Source organism: Culex pipiens, chromosome 3, assembly GCF_016801865.2.
Source record: "Culex pipiens pallens isolate TS chromosome 3, TS_CPP_V2, whole genome shotgun sequence".
Taxonomy (NCBI): Eukaryota; Metazoa; Arthropoda; class Insecta; order Diptera; family Culicidae; genus Culex; species Culex pipiens.
Genome location: NC_068939.1, coordinates 149,848,621 through 149,871,737, shown reverse-complemented (window position 1 = coordinate 149,871,737; position 23,117 = coordinate 149,848,621). Strand labels below are relative to the sequence as shown.

General features: G+C 35.0%; 2 protein-coding genes across 7 annotated transcripts in view; both read left to right on the top strand.

Moving 5' to 3' along the window:
* LOC120432165 (hemicentin-2) overlaps positions 1–23,117 on the top strand; it is a 786,150-nt gene that overhangs the window by 29,666 nt on the left and 733,367 nt on the right. The window lies entirely within an intron of this gene.
* On the top strand, positions 1,673–3,351 carry LOC128093480 (uncharacterized). 6 transcript variants are annotated; one of them, XM_052710376.1, is made up of 3 exons: positions 1,673–2,463; positions 2,521–2,614; positions 2,820–3,351. In XM_052710376.1, the coding sequence occupies exons 1-3, from the start codon at positions 2,274–2,276 to the stop codon at positions 2,857–2,859; spliced, it is 324 nt and encodes a 107-aa protein (XP_052566336.1). In that variant the 5' UTR covers positions 1,673–2,273; the 3' UTR covers positions 2,860–3,351. The 6 variants fall into 6 exon arrangements, with proteins under 6 accessions (XP_052566336.1, XP_052566337.1, XP_052566335.1 ...); XM_052710377.1 differs by having other exon boundaries at positions 2,521–2,619; positions 2,896–3,351; XM_052710375.1 differs by having other exon boundaries at positions 2,521–2,619; positions 2,866–3,351.

The window sequence follows — 23,117 nt, the reverse complement described above, 5'->3', positions numbered from 1 at the left end:
AAAAAGATACTTTTTCCTTCATTTTCTACCTCTTGCTTTCTTGTGTTGCCTTTTTGGCTAACTCGGGTTTGTTCCACTCCAGTAGAGCTCCGCTATCGTGCGACTCTTCAAGGCCAACCAAAATCAGAATGGTCTTACCGAAGCAGCGCGATCCCATCCTCGTCGCCAATTTGTGGTAACCCAATTGAGGGTCTATCCAGGAACCACTTCGCACTCCTCGGTCACTCCCGGCCGCACGTCTTATCCGCACGCACACTCCACAACAACTGCCCTACTCTGATGTTTAGCTCCAAGATTCATATGTCATTAGGTTGCACGAACTAGATTGTCAAACCCAAGGTGGTATAATGTTAGGGCGGTACCACAGTTGTTGTTTAACTAAAACATTTGATTTTTAGAATTAGAAAGAATCGAAGAGTCAATTAGAAAGAATTGAGTGTTTGAAGATGAAAAGATTTAAATAGAAAAAATAGTAAAGAAATGATAAACTTGTAAGTTTGGGGAATGCAAATATTAAGATTCAAAGATTTGAAGATGTGAAGATGTGAAGATGTGAAGATTTGAAGATTTGAAGATTTGAAGATTTGAAGATTTGAAGATTTGAAGATTTAAAGATTTGAAGATTTGAAGATTTGAAGATTTGAAGATTTGAAGATTTGAAGATTTAAAGATTTGAAGATTTGAAGATTTGAAGATTTGAAGATTTGAAGATTTCAAGATTTGAAGATTTGAATATTTGAAGATTTGAAGATTTGAAGATTTGAAAATTTGAAGATTTGAAGATTTGAAGATTTGAAGATTTGAAGATTTGAAGATTTGAAGATTTGAAGATTTGAAGATTTGAAGATTTGAAGATTCCCGGATGAACGAGGATGATTTAGTGACCATATAGAATTATTAAATAAATATTTTGAAAATAATCATTATTTGTCAAATCATTCTTCCTAAAACATTTTCACAAATGTTTACCATTTTGGATACGTTTTTAAAATCTTTTTAATAGTTGTAGATTTTTTTCAAAATTTCAAGGATATCAAACTATAAAGATACTATTCATCAAATGATCTCCTTTTTTTCATATTTTATATGAAAAGAAATTTATCGTAACTGACATTATTTTGGATTTCAAGAGTTAATTTAGATTAAAAAAATAACAACAAAAAGGTATGAACTTACATAAAATTTGCCATTTTCTATAGACCAGATTTTTTATTGTCATAATGTTTGCTTTAACTATAAGGGAGCGTTCTTTGACTACGTAAGGCAAAAAAATCGGATTTTTAGACCCCCCCCCCCCCCTCTCGTAACAAAATTTCCATACAAATTTTAAGAAAATTGTATGAAGCGTAACACGACCTCGGTTTCTTCCGAAGTGCGTACACCGCTTCTGAAGGCACTTTTGTGAAACATATTTCAAAACATAGATGGCAGCACCATGCCGAAAAAGGGTAACGGTATGTTAACCTAATACCGGTATGATAGGAATTTTATTGAAACATAATTTTTTTTTTTAATTTTCACAAGTTCAACTATTGAAACTAATGAAAACAATATTATTATAAACTTGAAAAATAAAATCAGTAATTTTTAAAACAATTCTGCCATAAACTAAACATTTTCATTTTATTACCAGAAGTACAGTGAAAGGTGCGCTGACTGTTTGACTTGTTTTCATCGACAAACGTCAGAGTGTTTTGTTTGTTGTGTGTTTTGCAACCGAAGTGTCTACCGCGTAGATCGCGACCAGAATCTTCCGGCGAGGCAGCGAAATCCCGTTCGAATCAAACAGGAACAGCCAGAATCGGGCGAGTGTCCTCCGAGGAAATCGGATAAGCGCCGTGACTTGGAGCAATCTCCTTCTCGTCAGATCAAAAGGGATGCTTGGGCAGTCAGAAGCTGGGACCATCCGGCCAGAACATGATCCTTACGTTTGATGGAAATCGGGCGAGGGTACGGACGGAAATGCGAGGACGTCGAGGAGGAGCTGCGGAAAGAGTTTAAGTAGCTGAAGGAGGCCGCCTACGACATGGCAAGTCTTTGGCGCGGTATGCCGATGACTAAGGCCAAGACGAGCATATGAAGCCGCTGGCATCTATCATAAATACGGTATGCCCTTATCCACATGCTCGGATCAACCGACAACGTCACCGAATCGCTGCCGCAACACAACGCTGCAGCTGCTGTTCAAATTGTGCCTGCACCGTCCTGCTCGCCCTGATGAAGGCGAATCGTACCTCGAGCTCAACTGAAATCAGTGGGGCAATCTACTCGCGATGGTCAAGCGTCTGAAAGCCGAAGATCACCTGGATGCCTGGATGCAGGAGAACCATCGACGAGACGACGCGATGCGGAAAATCTCCTTTAGCACGGTTTGCATGGTGGAGGAGACGAATCTGATGATTGGCACGATCGAGAGTCGAAGGAACATTTCACGAACAAGTTCAGAATTTGATTTCAACAAGAGTAAATAATCGATGGTTCCTAAAATAAGAAGTCGCTAACAACCCGTTTCTTTACCAGAACATCCCGCGCCATCTTGTCCCAATGGCACTGGCTTGACCTGCAGCGATTCCCTAGCACACCCTGTGGCTACTGGAACCTGGAGCAGAAAACTGTTCAGTACCTGTCCGATTTCAACGCGAGTTTCCTCAACGTTTGTTTTGAATAATCGTGTAGATTATTCAAAACAAACGTCGAGGAAAAATAGTGTAGTTAAAGGAAAAATATCAATCTTGAAACAAAAAAAAGTTCAAAGGTATTTTTGTAACCGTGCATTTTTGGACATTTTTAACCAAATTATGTTTGATTCTCTCGCGCAGTGTAAATACAGTTTGTTTTGTTTTGTGTCGCTTGCTGTGATGACAGCTGGTGAATCAAAGTTTCGTGTTTCGATAGATGCAATCTTTTTCGGCGCTGATTACATTTAGTGTTTCATGCCCACCATGGCCGCAACGGACGTGGACCAAGAAAAGGACACCGGATAGGCGGATTAAGCGGAAAGAAATCCCCAGCAACAAGGTAACACACAGAAATCTCAGATGGAGTTTGAGACGGAATCGTCCAAGGCAGCGACGGTCATGACGTTGAGAACGGTGGCCGCTGGACTACCCTGGAAGAATACATCGGTGTGTGTTATTGATTGTGGAACGGCCAACGATTTTTTTCCGGCGCATCGAGTTCGCTGAAACCGAGTTTAGCGGAGAACAATTCGTCGTTGCTGGATCGATTTGGTTTCCGGAAGATCCGGCGCCAGCGGGATGACGGTGGAACGGTGCTGTCGGAATCTGAGCTGGAACCGCAACAGGCTGTCTTGTTGGCTAAACGAACAGAAGATGTACGGATGACGACCAGGTAAATTCTTCGCAATTCAAAAAGATATTTTTTTTTCTAATTCTAGAATTCCGTTTCTAACGCAACAACCGGTACGTACACGGAATCGATTGCTGCGATTGAGACGGAATTCGTAAACGATCCAAATTGAATTCCGTTTAAGAATTCCGATTGATTTGACTGCGATGGACTTTTTGTTGACACTTTGAGTTGACCCATTTACATTGTTAAAAATAATGTTTATTTTGTTCTGTCAAACAGTTCATCATGCTCACCCTCAAGTAAAAATCAACTAGGGGAAATATACCCATTTTAATCACCTCAAGCCGTTCGACTAATTCTCATCTCTCACTCACTTTTGAAGTTTTCCGCTATTAAATCAACGTTTTTAGATACATCAACAATGGAGAGTTGCTTGCTCACTTTTATTTGAGCTATTTGTTACTTTGGATTGTCTGTGCTTTGGAACAGCCAAAAACAATTTATGAAAGCTGGAATTCATGATCAAAGTGTAGATAGGCCGATAATAGAAATAGGCTGAGAAAGGGTATATTTCCCCTAATAGGTCACGATGGCTCTTTTGAAACTTGATACGAGATTTTAGTTTCTCTGCTTTGCTGAAAAATTTAACTGTCAATGTTGATTATGATTATAATTATTATTATTGAAATTTTCTTTATTTATTTTCAGAAAACAGCAACATAAGATCAACATAACTCAAGAATGTACTTTATTCAACGTAGAGAGGAATATCACCAGCCACGTATTGGACAAAAAAGATAAGTGAACATTTTTATCATGGTGTAAACTAGAGATTTGGCGGATTGTTTTTATTTACAGGTGTGTCCCTCAGTTACGCTTCGGACCTGAACCTGATTTTTGAAGCAGCGGTGTTACCGTAGAAGACGGTATTCAGGCCGGTGTAGCACGACAGCGCAACTTCCCATCGGCAGAACTCCAATTTAAGCAAAATCGGCAGCTGAAGGTTATGTCAAACCTGGACCCATTTCACCAGACCGACAACTTTCACAGAATGGCAGAGATGGAGCTGTTCGAGGATTGGCTTCTGCGATTGCTACTAAAATTCTGGACGAGGTTTACTGCCACTCGAAGCCAATCTGTTCCGTATGTAATTTTGTCAAATTTGAGTTAATGATATTAGTCCTAAATCATGTGAACTATCAGAAAACTAATAATATTGAGTACTTCATTCCAGAAAACTAAGATAGTCACACTTTTTCGTGAAATCCTAACACTTAGCCTTAAGGGCGGGACACATTTGCCTTACGTTTTTCTCAGCTTGTTGTTTTTACAAATGGGATGGACTAGATTCGAGCGGCAGTTTACAACCTAGATCAACCCTGTGCTGCATGAGATGTCTCATTGAGCTATGATGTTAGAATTATATAAAGAAAAACACTTTTTCTAAGATCATATTGTATTTTTTCCCTTATGTTGAATAAGTCACTTCTTTAGGCACTCGCGCCCTCTGAAATAAACAGCTACAGCAAAGTTTTAGGATAATTTATGAACCAATATAACGTATCGAATAAAGAAATTATTTGGCCAAAGTAAAACAAATGAGATTTTTGCTCAATATTCCGAAAAATCCTTCCTAAAATGATGTTATTTGGAACTGTTACAATAATTTCCCAAATTGTAATGTGCCAGAAAAATCACTCGAATAATTATTTAAAACCATAAAAATACCATTTGAGAAATGGTTGAATCCCTAAAATATATACGCAAAAATGAATTTTCAAGAAGCATTTGACAAAGTGTCGCTAGAAGAAAAAATCAAATAGTGAATATTGCTAACAACATATATGGGGAATAGTTCACTATTTGAGAGACGGTGAGGAATTAAAAAAATGATTTACCAAATAGTGGCTATACAATTTGGTAAAATGTTGATTGAATATTTAACAAATGATTTTCAAACGGTTTTTTTCTATGCGGGTTTGAAGATTTGAAGATTTGAAGATTTGAAGATTTGAAGATTTGAAGATTTGAAGATTTGAAGATTTGAAGTTTTGAAGATTTGAAGATTTGAAGATTTGAAGATATGAAGATTTGTGCTGGTCCGAGCTTCTTGGCTCGGTCTTGGTAGACAATGCATTTTCCAAAAATCCCAAAATGTTTAGGTAATGATTCCTGTATAAAAAGTTGTTCTTTTCATTGAACTTTTTATTTCGTGATTTCTTACTAACAAAAAAATAACTAAAACTTTCAACTAATCCATCCATCATCTACAAAAAGGGTTTGTCAAAAGCTTCTACTCAAACAAAAATAAACATACTATCGATAATCGGAAACGATCGCTGACCTGTTTTCCCCCATTCAGTGCTTACTCGCTCGTGCAACTTTCGAGAAACTATTTTTTTTTTCCTCCAACAAAACTAGGAATGTTCAAACGAAAATTTTCCCACCCTTTTCCCCACCCCACCGACCGACCTCTCTGGTTGGTGGTCATCGGTGAAAACCAACAACAACAACGGCAACGACTTTTCCCTCGGCACGAAACAAACACATCAAAAGCTTTTGCCGCGCGCGGTGGAACTTTCAATCGGGAGGGTAGTCACAGCTTCAAAGTCGCGCTTGGTGGAAAAACGCTTTCCCTAAGCTGCGATGGTGAGGAGGGGAGGGAGGTGAGGCAGTGATTGGCCAACGGGCTCAATCTCTCAACATCAAAAGCATTAGCTTGGGAGGGTGGTGTTGTGGGGATGGTGTTGGATGGAAAATAAAACAAAACACTCATTTTCGTGCCCGGAATGGCCGCGGTCAGAGTCCAAGGAATAATTCATTCACGTGGGGCAGTTTTCGGGTGGGAAAAAAAATTAAAGGAAGGAAGGAAAAAAACCGCAGGAAGGGAGACTGAAAAAAGTGACGGGGAAACAAAAAAGTATACGGTAAAACAACAATGTTTCTTCTGATGTGGCAGCAGGAACGACGAATCAAGCCACGGCGTCGGTTTGCCCAAAAGTGAGGAGTTTAGAGTAGATATTACCGTTCAGAGACGGATTGTTGTCATTGTTTAAAACAATGTATAATGAGTTTTCGTTTGCAGCAATCTTAATTTTGCATTCCAAAAATATCAAGTACCCTTGTTTATATTAATTTAACATTGAATTTAATTTCAATCAACACGTTGGACGCAAATTTCCAAATAAAAAAAAAGTTTACAAATAAATTGTGATGAATGATGGAGATGAATTTATCAATTTATTTGTTTCCTTGGGCTCAAAAAAATATTACAAAATTTTTGCAAATATGACGCTTATTTTTAGATACAAATTTGGCAGCTGTTCATCCAAAAATGATAAATGAAAATTTAAAAATCTGTATCTTTTGAAGGATTTTTTTGATCGATTTGGTGTCTTCCGCAAAATTGTACGTATTATAAGGACTACACTGAAAACATAAAACACGGTAAATTTTTTGGATGATCTTTAATTTCACTTTGTGTCACTAAAACTTAACTTGCAAAAAAACACTTTTCTTTATTTTTTTTTTGATTTTTTGATTTTGTTTTTCAAAGGTTAGCAATCCTGGGCAATAATTAAAAAAAAAATAATTGCGTCAATTTTCAAAAAAGTTTTGGATTCATTTTTGATTAAAGAATTTTATTATGTCAGTCTGAAATCATTTTAAGTACAAAACAAAACTTCAAAGAAATCTCTAGCCCTCAATTAACCCTGCAGCGGTATTCCCCGTGGCTCTGGCTGCATTCCAGCGTGAAAGCTTTCTTCTTCATCGCCGAGCACTAGAACCAAAGCACCTTCTAGCACCAACAACCAGCATTAGCAGCAGCAGCAGCAGCCCTCGCAGCAACGAGAGAGAGAAAAAAAAAACACATAAATTATACAAATTAATTCCAAGTGAAACATGGCAAAAGTCGACGTCGAGCCCGGCATGGCGATTTGTGCGCCAAAAGCTGCTCCCAGGATAGAGAGAGAGAGGTAGGGCAAAAAAGGAGCTTTGGGGCCAAGCAACAGAGCACTCGGGCAAAAACAAGAAAAGAAATCATAATCTTTCATAAAAATCTCTTTGGCAATCATTACAAGCTCATTTGCCTTGAAATTGCTTGCGCCATTTTGTTTTTTTTCTTCGTTGAGCTTTGCTTTCATTTGCGGGGTGTTTTTTTTTTCTTTCTACGTGTTCATGAGGGGGTAGTTTTAGGGAGCGGGATTGAGGACCTTAAGGGTGTTTATATTAGGGCACAGTTCTGTCCTCTGGGAAGGCGGTGAGAGGTCACCTCCGGGTGCTGGTGACCTAGGGCAGGAGCTTTCGCGAGCGTAAATATGCTCAAGGTAATTTGGCTTAATTGCGTGACCTTCTTAAGTTTTTAATTTTCCACTTTTACTTGGTCGGGATGCTGGAGAGCAGCTTTCGGCGTTGACTTGTTTTGCAAAAATATAAAAGAGAGAAAAAGAAAAAGCTCAGATTTGGTTGTGAGGCCGTCCGCCACTGGGTCAATTTAGGATAATGGAAATGGAAAGCTCCTGGGGAGAGTGCACAAAAGAAGGGCCGTGTAAGAAGAGAGCGAGCGAGTCCAGAGGGAGCGAGTCCTTCAGTTTTTCCTACACTTGCTTGCTAAGTGAAGCATTTAAGTGTGTTGTTTGGGTAATTATGGAAATGAGTCCCGCAGGGACTGGTTCCACTCGCTGTGATGCCGGGAAGAAAGCTCCGAGGTCTTCATGGTAAAGTTGAATACAACTTGGAAAAAATCAGGGTATTATGAATTGGGTTAACAATGATAAAATGTCAATTCATTTTTGGCTTATTATTAAATCAGTAAGGCTTGTTTTGAGATTTTTATTTTCAAAACATGTACTGGGGTAGGCCCCTTGATTCTCACTTTGTTTCTCACAAATTTCATTAAAATGTATCACATTTGAAAAAAAAAATCAAATAAAATACGTCAAGATAATTGACTTACAATAAAATCCACAAAAAATGGAGGTCAAGCATTTCAAATATTAGGGCAACTCTCCGCCAACTTACACAGCAGTTGCCCCGACCCCTCTTCAATTTGCGTGAAACTTCGTCTTAAAGGGTAACTTTTGTCCCTGATCTCGAATCGGAGGTCCGTTTTTTGATACCTCGTGACGGAGGGGCGGTACGACCCCTTCAATTTTTGAACATTCGAAAAAAGAGATGTTTTCAATAATGTGCAGCCTAAAACGGTGTTAAGATAGAAATTTGGTGTCAAAGGCACTTTTATGTAAAATTAGACGACCAATTTGATGGTGTTCTCAGAATTCCGGAAAAACGTATTTTTCATCGAAAAAACACTAAAAAAGTTTTGAAAACTCTGCCATTTTACGTTACTCGAATGGAATTTTTTTTGTAACATGTCATTTTATGAGAAATTTAATGTACTTTTGAATCAGAAGGGTCATTTTTTCATTAAGAACAAAAATTTTCATTTTAAAATTTCGTGTTTTTTCTAACTTTGCACGGTTGTTTTTTAGAGTGTAATAATGTTCTACAAAGTTGTAGAGTAGAGAATTATAAAAATTTCAATATATAATCATCAGGGGTTTGCTTGTAAACACCAAGAGTTATCGCGATTTTACAAAAAAAAAGTTTTTTTTTATGATTTCACCTGGGTGTTGAATAGTGGTCCGCAAAACGGCCTCAATTTTGAACTGTCAAAGTGGAACCAATTTACTGTTCGCTAAAAGTAGAGAGTATTGTTATCGATCATTAAAAATTATATTTTTTTTGCAAGAATGAAATTTTATTGGCTTTTGAGGACCTGGAGTTGAAGTCAAGAAATCTTTTATGAAAGTTGAAGGCGAGATTGTCATTTTTTTATAATTATGAATGGAAGTTTTATAGGGAGTCGATGCGGTTGTATCCATCCAGCAGCTGTCTTAATTGTTTGATTCCGTTTGAAAACATACTGATTTAGTGAAAATCTTCTCTGATTGTTGGAACAACTTCGCTAGAATAAGCGATGTTTTTTTGCTGGGCCGGGAAAAGTTGCAGAATTCCAAAATCAGCCAGCGAATTTATTTGCGACATTGCAGAATGACACTTCCGCAGAAGTTGTCACTGTAAAAAAGAGAAACCTCTTCTTACCGATCGAAACTTGAAAACACACACAATTATCCAGCAAACCATACCATCAAAGAGTATTCATTATTATTTATTATTTCCCTTCTCTCTGATACCATACCATACCACTGATTATAAAACAGCTCATTTACCAGTAGAAAAAAGTCATGCTTGTGCTTGAATAGCATCCTTCTTTGTAGATGTAAACAAAGAGGGGTCATTCGAAAATTACGTTACGCACTCTCTCTATTCATCACTAAGAGTTAATTTTCAAAAAAAACCTTTTTTTTTGTTTTTTGATTTAGAAAATTCTCTATAGGGACCATCCATAAACCACGTGGACACTTTTTTGAGAATCTCAACCCCCCCCCCCCCTCCTTCGTGGACAATTGTCCATACAAAAAAATCTTTTTTGTATGGAGCGTGGACAATCGCTTACCCCCCCCCCCCCCCTAAATTGTCCACGTGGTTTATGGATGGTCCCATATATTGCTTTTCTGAGATTGTTGATACGACCCTTACGTGCTGAGATATTGCCATGCAAAGGTTTAAAAACAGGAAAATTTAAGTTTCTAAGTCTCACCTAAACAACCTATCATTTTCTTATATCGATATATAAGCAGCTAAAGGTCTGATTTTTAATTTAAAAATATGAAACATTTGTGATTTTTTTCGATTTTTCTGAAAACAATATTTTTATTTTTAGTGAAATTTTCCAATTTTTTCGAAAATAATTACAATTCAAAAGGGCGTTATATTGAATGTTTGGCCCTTTTGAAATGTTAGTCTTGGTTTAATAAAAATTAAAACATTATATAGAATTTTCGCAGCATTTAAAAATATGTATTTAAAAGGTGAGCAAACATGGGCATTATTTAAAAAATTAATGGCTGCGACTTTTTTCAAATAAAATTTTCTGAAAATTTCTTTGACTCAGGGGTGGCCAAAGTGTGGCTCGCGAGTTGTTTTTTTTGTGGCCCGCGGACCTGGTTTGAATTATCATGTTAAATGGCCCGTTGATCTCTTGTAAAGTAATTATTTAGTTTTTCAAAATATTGGCTTAATTAAAACATCATTAAACATTTTTGAAAATACTGGCTTTCAGGATTAAGACAGACAACATGTTGAAATCGGGAAATAAGGCTGTTCCAAGTATTTACAAAGCTTTTTTCGAGATTCCCCCTGCCCCCCCTAGTCAAAAATTGACTTGAAAAATCATGGGCAAAAATAATGTTTAAAAAAAAATCAAAATATTGAAATTTTAAGTGCAATCATATGAAATCACATGAAAATGCATTTCTCTGCATTTAGAATCATTTGGAGTACTAAATTAATTCATTTTTTGTGCATTTCATTTGGTTAAATGTTTTTTCGCATTTTTTGTTTTTTGCAGAATTTTATATTTTTTGGAAATATTTTTATTTACAAATTCAACTTTACGGGTGCTTTAAAAATTTTCTTACATTTTTGTTGTTGAAATGTTGAAACTCTGGCTCTCAACGATTTTTTATTAGTCACACTTAATTTAACAGGTTTAGGTGTTAAAGATAAAATTACGCTGTTACATGAGTTATGCAGATTACATGTCACCATTTTAGAAATATAACAATACTTTAATTTTTTTTATTGAAGACATTAGCCTTACCCGACAAACTTCGTTCTGCCTTTTTTCGTTTGTTGACGTTTTTAACTTTTTTGCTTATTCAGCCTCCTGTGTTCAAAATTTGATTTTACGTAAATCAGCTGAAATCAATTTAAAACTGCATTCCCCTTCATCTAGAATAATTTTGTAGCATGTTTGGGTTAATTTGATTTTTTTGTTGAATTTGTGATGTTTATTATCGCAAATAGTTTTTTTCGCATTTTTTTTGGTTTCGACAAATTTTATACTTTTTGAAAACTAATGATTGCAAAACAACTGTACTAGTGAAAAAAGCATTTATAATCACTTTTTCCATGCAAATGTTGAAACTATGGTTTGTTATTTCAAAATCTATATTTTTTATTTTTTTTGCTTCCCCCCCTCAACCCCAGCCAGAGCCGAGGGACAAAAACTTTTAAAAATATTTGCATAGGCCTTAACGGAAATGCTTAAAACAACATTTTTCTAAACTTGTACATTTGACCCGCAAGCTCATTTGAGCTTCAAATTTGACTCATCCTCTAAAATCTTTGAGCACTCCTGCTTTTACCTAAAAACGGTGTACTTTACCAAAATTTCACCAACGTACTTTTTGATAGCAAGTTTGATTTTACGTACAGTAATGAAGTTGAAATATTTTGTTGGACCAATATTTCGATTTTTTAAATTTGTATCGAAATCATAACTCGGTCAACGACTTTTTGCACAACCTGGAAATTTCTAAAAAGTTGGCATTCGATGTCCTCTAAAACATATAAAAAAAGTATTTTTTTGCAAATCAATTTAAAAAAAATCACCAAAAATTTGTTTACAGTGTATCATATTTTTTCAGTGTAGTCCTTATTCATACCTACAACTTTGCCGAATACACCAAATCGATCAAAAAATCCTTCAAAAGATACAGATACAGTAGTTGTTCGGTAACTGGGCGTTGTTGAACAGGGCTGATTTTTAACTGGGCGCTCGATAACTGGGCCGTAGCCCAGTTAAAAAGCAGACAAATGTCAAAAAACCAAAACAAACCAAAACGACCGGGGGGTTAATGGATGCAAAAATCATATACAATAAATAATTTCTTTTTCAAACTTTTGTTTAATTTCAAGATACAATTAAAGAAATATGAAAAGTAAGCATTGTAAATAAATTTGAGTAACTTTTATTTTTATACATCATCTGGAAAATATTATGCATCGGTGGTCTCCTTGTTATTTTTCGTTCAGCCCAGTTAACGAGCAACATTCGGTAACTGGGCTACGTTTTGTATGGACAGCTGTCAAATTTGTATGGAATATTATATGGACAAACTCATGATGCAAAATGGCTTCTTTGGGCAAACCGAAGGCACCAACAAAGTTTCAGTCGAATTGAAAAATACAAAAATTAAAATTCTCAGAAAAGTACGATTACGTAGAGAATTGCTCTAAAATTAATTAATTTTTTTGTAAAATAGAGAACTTTATAGCTTAAAAAAATTAAAAACGTCACACATAAAAAAGACACAAAACTTTTGGAGAAACAATATGATAAGTGAACTTATTGACTTTTGAAGATTTTTTACAGTACACGGATAGAAATGTTGTAAGCTTATGCGGTTACTCTAAGTTTTCGAATTCGTAAGCGTTGAAATGTTTCCAAAATCGTCACCATTTTTCTCGATTTTGATGTAAATGCTTTCAAAATCGACAGCTTCGATGTTTAGACTTGAAAAAAAATGATGACGCTTTTGGAAACATTTATATTCTAATATATTATTGTGATTTTTGAAATTTTCTATTGCTCCTACCACTTGACTTTTATCCGAAACTTTAACCTCCAACTTTGCCGAAGACACCAAATCGATCAGAAAATCCTTTCTCAAGATACAGTTTTGGGATATTTGTATGGTACTTTAATATGGAAATTGTATTTTATGGAAAAACCTATGTTTCAAAATGGCGAATTGTGACCTAAGGTATCGATGAACAAATATTCATTTAAATGAAAAAATACAAAAATCGAAAACAGATTTTTCGTGTTGCGGAATTTTTGAAAACTGCTCAATTAGAAACATTAGTCATGTTTTAAACAACCGTAAAGTTGCTGTGAAACAAAAGTTCTTTAAAATAACGAATTATCATGCGAATGTATTTTATCAGTCTGAAATATTTTTTTAAATAACTGGTTCAATTTTTGTAAGTTCTGATAATTACATTATTTGTAACAATTATAAAAATGTTATCAAATATCGCACAAATGACTTAGTAATTCCATTCAAAATCACTTAAAATTCGTAAATTTTCCCTTCTCAATGATAAAATCAAAGTGGACCACATTTCAGGGGCTTGGCCCCAATATCGTTCAGATCTCACGTGCCAGCTTAAAAACTTTTCCAGCCCCAGCTACTTTATCTTGGCAGCACACCGTCTGCGAGCCACATCCCTTTTTACGACCACGGCAAGGTCATATTGGGCCTCCCCCCCCCAAAAAAGCAGCAACAGCAGCCAAAAGAAAAATCATATATATTTCCCTGGAAAGAAATATCGATGAATTTTTTATCACGATAACCCCCCAAAAAGCATCGGGGCCGCCACAGTCAAAGTTGTTTTTCGAGTGAAAATCCATTTCCACTCAACTTGGCCGCACACGTTTTTTTGGAAAAACTCGACTCTTGAAGGGGGTGGGGAAATGAAAAAGGTTTGCAGATATCACACACACAAACATATACCCCTTTCCGCATTGGGGGAAGCTCAATTTGCTGCTGGTTTTCCTTAAGATTCCTGCCGGCGGCGGGGCCGGAGAGTGGTTCAAGGCATTTCCCGAAAAGTAAATTAATTCGAAATAACCCTCGTCGTTGGCAGTCCCATTTTCCGGTTAGTCGATATGGCCGGAGGGGCGGAAAAACTGCCTGTGCTCCATTTCAGAGCAGTAGGGGGATTTTCCTCTTATCGGTGAAAAGTTGCTGATGGGATTTTCTTCTTCCGTAAGCAGCAGGAAGAAGGGGGGCAGGGTAATATTCACTTTGCCGCGGCGAAGGTCGTCGAAGAAGTTGGACGGCAGGAGGAAGTTTTGAATTGAGATTGCGATTTGTTTTCCTTTCCACCCTCACTGCTGAGGGGCCTGACCAAAATGAGCAGCTTGAGTGGTTCGTTAATTGGGAAGAAGTTTTCGGTGATGGTTTGGGTTTTTGATGATCTTTGATTTTTAAGATGGTTTGCTTAGGGAAGTGAGAATATTTATTGCGTTACTTAATATTATTGTCTGCTTTATTGCTTTAAAAAAAGATGGAGTGAAAACAGAAAACAAAAAACAAAACACAAAACACAAAACACAAAAAACAAAAAACAAAAAACAAAAAACAAAAAACAAAAAACAAAAAACAAAAAACAAAAAACAAAAAACAAAAAACAAAAAACAAAAAACAAAAAACAAAAAACAAAAAACAAAAAACAAAAAACAAAAAACAAAAAACAAAAAACAAAAAACAAAAAACAAAAAACAAAAAACAAAAAACAAAAAACAAAAAACAAAAAACAAAAAACAAAAAACAAAAAACAAAAAACAAAAAACAAAAAACAAAAAACAAAAAACAAAAAACAAAAAACAAAAAACAAAAAACAAAAAACAAAAAACAAAAAACAAAAAACAAAAAACAAAAAACAAAAAACAAAAAACAAAAAACAAAAAACAAAAAACAAAAAACAAAAAACAAAAAACAAAAAACAAAAAACAAAAAACAAAAAACAAAAAACAAAAACAAAAAACAAAAAACAAAAAACAAAAAACAAAAAACAAAAAACAAAAAACAAAAAACAAAAAACAAAAAACAAAAAACAAAAAACAAAAAACAAAAAACAAAAAACAAAAAAAAACAAAAAACAAAAAACAAAAAACAAAAAACAAAAAACAAAAAACAAAAAACAAAAAACAAAAAACAAAAAACAAAAAACAAAAAACAAAAAACAAAAAACAAAAAACAAAAAACAAAAAACAAAAAACAAAAAACAAAAAACAAAAAACAAAAAACAAAAAACAAAAAACAAAAAACAAAAAACAAAAAACAAAAAACAAAAAACAAAAAACAAAAAACAAAAAACAAAAAACAAAAAACAAAAAACAAAAAACAAAAAACAAAAAACAAAAAACAAAAAACAAAAAACAAAAAACAAAAAACAAAAAACAAAAAACAAAAAACAAAAAACAAAAAACAAAAAACAAAAAACAAAAAACAAAAAACAAAAAACAAAAAACAAAAAACAAAAAACAAAAAACAAAAAACAAAAAACAAAAAACAAAAAAAAAAAAACAAAAAAAAAAACAAAACAAAAACAAAACAAAAAACAAAAAAACAGTCGGATCCTTTCCGTTATTGATTTTCAAAACATCGTAACCAAGTTCACCACAAAAAATCGTTCATCTTTTAGTCGCATTCCTACTCCATTGTTGCCATTGTTGGAACAACAATCCGAATTAAGTTTGTAAGCGGCCCCCACAAGCTCCGCAAACAATCTTTGCTGCTCCTCTGTCTGCTAAGCGACCAACAAAGGCCCCAATTATTGGTCAGTAAACCGCAACGGGCTCAGAACTTGGCCCGAAACGGTCCCTGTTTCAAAATTTATCCAACGCTCCATTCATAGTTAATTTGTCGGCATTCACACTACAATCAAGGCGGCCCAAGTTGGGCGGTTTCCACCAACAGACTGACGAGGGGATGGGGGAGGGGAAAATTTCCAGCTTTTCGTACCAAAGACACACAGGCAGCAGTGTTGCCAGCAGCGATCTCATTACTAATTCCAAGCAAGTCCAATAAGGCCGACTAGCACGGCGAGTGTCCAGAAGCATGTTTTTCTTCACATTTTTCCTTCACTTTTATTGTTGGCGCCCTTGTTTTGCGTGTCTTTTTCTATTATACAGGACCAGACACACACACACATCGTCATTCGTCTTTTGTTGGCACTGTACTGAGTGTTGGCGAATAATGATCCAAGACACGATGTTTCTCTTGTCTTTTTGGGTTTCTTGGTTCTGCTTGCATTTAACCAGAGTCATGCCAAGGGTTTGAAGCCTTTAGATTAAATTGTTTTTTTTTTCTTTTCCTTGTTCCTTGTTCCTTGTTGAGTAAAAAAACTATTAATTCATTTATGTTTAGTTTTATATTCTTTTTTAACTATTAATTCATTTATGTTTAGTTTTATTTCTTTTTTTTTTTTAGAAGATAGAAGATAGAAGATAGAAGATAGAAGATAGAAGATAGAAGATAGAAGATAGAAGATAGAAGATAGAAGATAGAAGATAGAAGATAGAAGATAGAAGATAGAAGATAGAAGATAGAAGATAGAAGATAGAAGATAGAAGATAGAAGATAGAAGATAGAAGATAGAAGATAGAAGATAGAAGATAGAAGATAGAAGATAGAAGATAGAAGATAGAAGATAGAAGATAGAAGATAGAAGATAGAAGATAGAAGATAGAAGATAGAAGATAGAAGATAGAAGATAGAAGATAGAAGATAGAAGATAGAAGATAGAAGATAGAAGATAGAAGATAGAAGATAGAAGATAGAAGATAGAAGATAGAAGATAGAAGATAGAAGATAGAAGATAGAAGATAGAAGATAGAAGATAGAAGATAGAAGATAGAAGATAGAAGATAGAAGATAGAAGATAGAAGATAGAAGATAGAAGATAGAAGATAGAAGATAGAAGATAGAAGATAGAAGATAGAAGATAGAAGATAGAAGATAGAAGATAGAAGATAGAAGATAGAAGATAGAAGATAGAAGATAGAAGATAGAAGATAGAAGATAGAAGATAGAAGATAGAAGATAGAAGATAGAAGATAGAAGATAGAAGATAGAAGATAGAAGATAGAAGATAGAAGATAGAAGATAGAAGATAGAAGATAGAAGATAGAAGATAGAAGATAGAAGATAGAAGATAGAAGATAGAAGATAGAAGATAGAAGATAGAAGATAGAAGATAGAAGATAGAAGATAGAAGATAGAAGATAGAAGATAGAAGATAGAAGATAGAAGATAGAAGATAGAAGATAGAAGATAGAAGATAGAAGATAGAATAGAGACTATAGAAGATAGAAGATAGAAGATAGAAGATAGAAGATAGAAGATAGAAGATAGAAGATAGAAGATAGAAGATAGAAGATAGAAGATAGAAGATAGAAGATAGAAGATAGAAGATAGAAGATAGAAGATAGAAGATAGAAGATAGAAGATAGAAGATAGAAGATAGAAGATAGAAGATAGAAGATAGAAGATAGAAGATAGAAGATAGAAGATAGAAGATAGAAGATAGAAGATAGAAGATAGAAGATAGAAGATAGAAGATAGAAGATAGAAGATAGAAGATAGAAGATAGAAGATAGAAGATAGAAGATAGAAGATAGAAGATAGAAGATAGAAGATAGAAGATAGAAGATAGAAGATAGAAGATAGAAGATAGAAGATAGAAGATAGAAGATAGAAGATAGAAGATAGAAGATAGAAGATAGAAGATAGAAGATAGAAGATAGAAGATAGAAGATAGAAGATAGAAGATAGAAGATAGAAGATAGAAGATAGAAGATAGAAGATAGAAGATAGAAGATAGAAGATAGAAGATAGAAGATAGAAGATAGAAGATAGAAGATAGAAGATAGAAGATAGAAGATAGAAGATAGAAGATAGAAGATAGAAGATAGAAGATAGAAGATAGAAGATAGAAGATAGAAGATAGAAGATAGAAGATAGAAGATAGAAGATAGAAGATAGAAGATAGAAGATAGAAGATAGAAGATAGAAGATAGAAGATAGAAGATAGAAGATAGAAGATAGAAGATAGAAGATAGAAGATAGAAGATAGAAGATAGAAGATAGAAGATAGAAGATAGAAGATAGAAGATAGAAGATAGAAGATAGAAGATAGAAGATAGAAGATAGAAGATAGAAGATAGAAGATAGAAGATAGAAGATAGAAGATAGAAGATAGAAGATAGAAGATAGAAGGTAGAAGATAGAAGATAGAAGAAAAGATGAATGAAATGAAATGAACTTCAAACCCCAGTGACGTCACTGTTCTTGGAACAATGTTCCACCAACTACACCAGAAGACAGCTTTTCTTCTCTTGTCGAGACGATCCTCCCGACAAAGTGAAGAAAAAAGAGCTTTTTTTCGAGCTCATTTCACCTCATAGAAATAGAAGAGGAGAGAAGGAGCCAGGACTCGCAACCGAAGTCATTCATGACTAACCGAGTCGAACATAAATCACAGGACGAAATAATGATTTCAACAGGCAACACACACACACACGTTCAACGTTCGTCGTCTTCTTTCACGTTGACGTTTTGGGCCACTAACACAGACGAATCACGGACCACCAACAACCAAAAAAAGCGGACAAAAAGCTGCTCTCGGGGAAAATGAAGTAGAATTTATTATTATTCCGGAGCGACACTGGCTCTGAGTACGATTTTTTCGTTTCACTTGGTTCCACAGTATTTTTTTTTCGTCCTCCGGTTTTTGTCCTCCATTCTGGCTCCAAAGTGCAATATTTCATGTGAAAATGGACATTGAATTACCTCAGGATGAATGCGGAGAATAATAGAATTATTATGGTGGGGGAAGAAGCAAAAAATGAAGAAAAAAAGAACGCTCGCTTTTTAACTGCTGAAATGTGTTTTTAAATGACGAAGTAAATTGCCAGGTCAAGCAAGAAATATTGGTGCGAAGATCACGCGAAAGGTGGAGGCACCTTGCAAGAGGGTGGGGAAATCGACAATAGGTTATGGTGTCATAAAACGATTATTTGGAAATAACAATTCTAAAAGTAGGCAATTTGATAAAAAGGCCGTTTGTCACTACTTAACTTTGAATCCTAAAATCAAAATTCAACAGATTAATAAAAATAAGCCTTATAGTTAAATCACTTTCTCTTAAAACATTCCATCCATATGTCCAAGATTTTAACTCTTTAACGAAACATTATGAATATTTTTTGACATTTTATCAGATGATTTTTTTTTCATGACCATCATCTTTATAATTGATTCTGAAATCAATAATAAATTTAAATTATTCATTGCATTCTAATTTGGATTTTTGTAACAAAATTTACGTTTTTTTTTTAAATCTAAACAAATTTCAATACAGTTTTTTATACACAGTAAAACAGATGTAAACGTTTTACATCAATCGTCGTGCTATCTTGTCGCACCCGCCATTTCGACGTTCCGAGAAAAACGCGTTTTGATGTTTGACCTTATATAAACAAAACCGAAAGCCCGCAATGTAAACAATAACAAACACGTTTTGCTTGGCTGACCATTCTGTGCATTGTCCTGAAGTTTGGTTGTATTTGGTTGCTGGAGTCCCGAGTTATTATTGCACATGTTTACGGTAGTCCAGGGGTGCTCAAAGTTGTTGGAGGCCGGGCCAAATTTTAAGCTCAAATGAGCTTGCGGGCCAAATATACAAAATAGGTTATTTAAAAAAAATACTTCCTTTTTATTTATAGACTAGAAAATCCATCTATAATTAACTTTTTAAATATTTTTAATTTTTTAAACGTTATCGTTAATTTTAAAATGAAAATGATAGAAAACACAAAATGGCAGTTTTTATCGGTATGTTGATTTTATTGTTTTAGGTAGGTATAACGAAAAAAATTTTTTTAGCTGGATGTACTTGTGCTTTCATTAAAATTTTATTCTTAAATGATGAAACGTAATCTGATCAATTCATGTAATGGTGTAATTGTATCTTTAAACTAATGAAAATCGCTGGGAGCCAGAATTTTAACATTTCAAAGAAAAAATGTTAGAAAAGTTTTGATCACCCGTTTAGTTGAATTGCAATCATTGTTTAAAAAAAGATTCGACAAAAAAAAATCATGCGAAAAAAATGTAATCCTCGCAAATTCTCTAAAATTACAATTATTTTTTAATAAACCCGAACATGCCAAAACGAGTCTAATCGCAGTGAAATTTATTTTTAATTTATTTCAGCTGCACTATTTTTTAAATTTCTATTGATATTTAGAAATATTTTACCCCTGATTTTTCGAGCTAATAATTCATAATCAACCATTTGTCTGTCGAATCAGATTCGTTATCCAACTGTCATGAGTTCGAATCCCGAGGGAAGGATCCAAAGAGCAAAGTAAGTTTTAGGGTCATTTCACAAATGGGTCATTATGACTTTCAAATTATTGTTGAATGCTTATATTTTTGCAATTATTTATCTTGGAGGTCGCCTAGGTTCTTAGGCATCTTCCCCCGTTGATCGTGAGGAGTTGACCAAAAGGAAAAATGAATCGTAATGTGTCATTCGGCACATTCCTGACGCATTTATTTTCCTTATCGGCGCCAACCTAGCTTTGCGAGCTTTTTGCTCGGCTAGGGTACGGTCAATTGAGACCGAGCCACGTAGCCCAGTGGTAACGCTTCCGCCTCGTAAGCGGTAGATCGGGGTTCAAATCCCGGCTCGGACCAACACAACTGGTGATCTTTTCTCTTCTGGAATCGATTGCCTAGTAAAGGGAAGGTGTTCCCCTAAGGAACTGGGAAAGATTTACTTTTTACTTTTAGAGTACGGTCAACCAAGCTAAGCTTTGCTAAACTTATGCTTATATTTTTGCAATTATTACAAATTTTAAATTTGAAGTTTTATTAATATTTACAAAAATGTTTGGTGAAAGTTTTGACGTTTTTTACTAGTTCCACTCGCATAGAAACGTGTGAAGTTGTTTTTATTATTAAGATTTTGGAACAAAATATTTGTGTAGTAAAATAGGGATCAAAATATTTATAAATCATAAGATTTTTATTTAAAAAAAATGAAAAAAATAGCATAAAAAGTTAGAAATAAATTTTAATTTTGAAAATAATAAAATAACATTACAAGTGGTCAACGGGCCATTTTACAAGATTTTTCAAAATGGGTCCGCGGGCCACAAAAAATCACCTCGCGGGCCACGTTTGGCCCGCGGGCCATACTTTGGTCACCCCTGCGGTAGTCTAACTTGTACGTGCATCAAACGCGTTCTGACCTGAAATCTCTTTGGCCAGTTGTCGCACTTACATCAATTTTCAGGGAGTGACAAGATAGCACGACAAGATTGAAACTACTTTCATATGTAAAGTGACAAAAATGCACGGAGTTTTTCTCGGATTTCATTGAATATCTCAGAATTGAGGATTTGGGGATCTGTGAAGGTCAAAAGGTGAGGCATTGTGAGCTGCACAAAATGGCATTCCGAACTCAATTTGGCCTAAAATGCACGTTAGCACGACGGTGACGGTTTGAAACTGGGTGCTGAATAGTGTTTCGCAAAACGGCCTCAATTTTGAACTGTCAAAGTGGAACCAATTTACTGTTCGCCAAATGTAAAGAGTATTGTTATCGATCAATGTTTTTTTTGCTGCAATTTTTTTTTTTTGCAAGAATGAAAAATGTGTGGCTTTTAAGGAGCGGCCGTGGCTGACTGGTTACGGTGTTCGCTATGTAAGCGAATGGTTCTGGGTTCGATGCCCATCTGCTCCCAACGAGAAAGTTTAGAACACAGAAATTAGAAATGATGAATATGAACGAAAAATCAAAGTCGCTCGAGGCGGGGTTCAATCCTCCGTCCTTTGGATTGGTAAGCAAAAATGCTAACCACTAAGCCATGACGACTTGGTGAGCGAGAACTGGAATTAGGAATACTGTTACAGAGAGCGAGTTGTGGCGCTGTAACCACGGCAAATAGAGTCCAGGGCATTCGTGGAAATCCAATGTCCCATCCCAGAGGGTCCCGGAGTACCAAACCTTCTTAGCATGGTGCTCCCAACGAATACAACCAAATCACGGAGCGTATGGTGGTGTGTCCCCACGCTTCTTCCTCCCCTGTCGATTCAGAATTGTGTTGTTGTTCGAACACTCAGTGCTCAAACTCAACCCAATTACGAGTCATCTCTGCGATACGGCTTTACGCAGTAGGCCTGGCCGCTTTAACGCTTGTGTTGTTTCAATGCATTCCGATGCAATGGCGCACTACAAATGTTAATAAATGACAAGAAGAGTGCTAGGCGTCATCTAACCTAAGGCACTCTCCAGGATCCCTTCGAAAGATTGGCTGCGCTAGGGTCTGATTAGATTAGATTAGATTAGAATGAAAAATGTGTGGCTTTTGAGGACCTGGAGTTAAAGTTAAGAAATCTTAAGAAAGTTGAAGGCGAGATCGTAATTTTGTATAATTATGAATGGAAGTTGTTTATGGAGTCGATGCGGTTGTATCCATCCAAAAGCTGTTTTTATTGTTTGATACCGTTTGAAAATCTACAGGTTTAGTGGAAATCTTCTCTATTTTGTGGATCAGCTTCACTAGAATTAGCTTTTTTTTCGCTAGATCAGAAAGAGCTGCAGGATTCCAAAATCAGCCAGGAAATTTATCTGCGACATCACAGAAAGACACTTTCGTCACAGTTCATCGTCACTCGTAAAAAAGAAAAACCTCTTCTAAACGATCGAAACTTGAAAACACACACAATTTTCCAGCAAAAAAAATCTAGAACTAGAAAAAATAAAACACATTCCACTGATTATAAAACAGCTCATTAACCAGTAAGAAAAAGTCATGCTTGAACAACTACTTTGTAGATGTAAACAAAGTGGGATCATTCGAAAATCACGTTACACGTTTTCTCTATCCATCACCCAGGTTTGAAACATGAAAAATTGATCCCGTATCAAGAGTCAGGGTCCAACAAAAACCCTTGGAACAAAAAAAAAATAAATTTAGTCTATTTAAACTATGAATAAAATTATGAACAGCCTGTACAGGATTGTATAGAACAAAATAAATTTTTGAAATAATGATGATTTTTGGAAAAAATACTAAAATATTGTCATATAACACTTTTTTTATATAGTGCAGCGATTTGAATCGTACAGAAGAATGGTCAAAAAATACTTGTTTATTGTTCAAAAGTTGCGGGTTTTTGATCCCTAAAATGTATCTAAAATTTTCGAAAATCAAAAAATACGTACAGTCGTACGTAAAACGGGGCATTGTGGCACGTATTTTTTCTGTATTTTGAAAATGCATTGTTTCTCAAAAAATACACAAAATAATT

Excerpts from the sequence above, each read along its gene's own strand:
- LOC128093480 (XM_052710375.1), top strand. The coding sequence starts at position 2,274 with ATGGTCAAGCGTCTGAAAGCCGAAGATCACCTGGATGCCTGGATGCAG. Across the intron at positions 2,464-2,520 it reads AGAATTTGATTTCAACAAGA|AACATCCCGCGCCATCTTGT; the intron begins GTAAATAATCGA and ends TTTCTTTACCAG. Across the intron at positions 2,620-2,865 it reads CTGGAGCAGAAAACTGTTCA|CTGGTGAATCAAAGTTTCGT; the intron begins GTACCTGTCCGA and ends CTGTGATGACAG.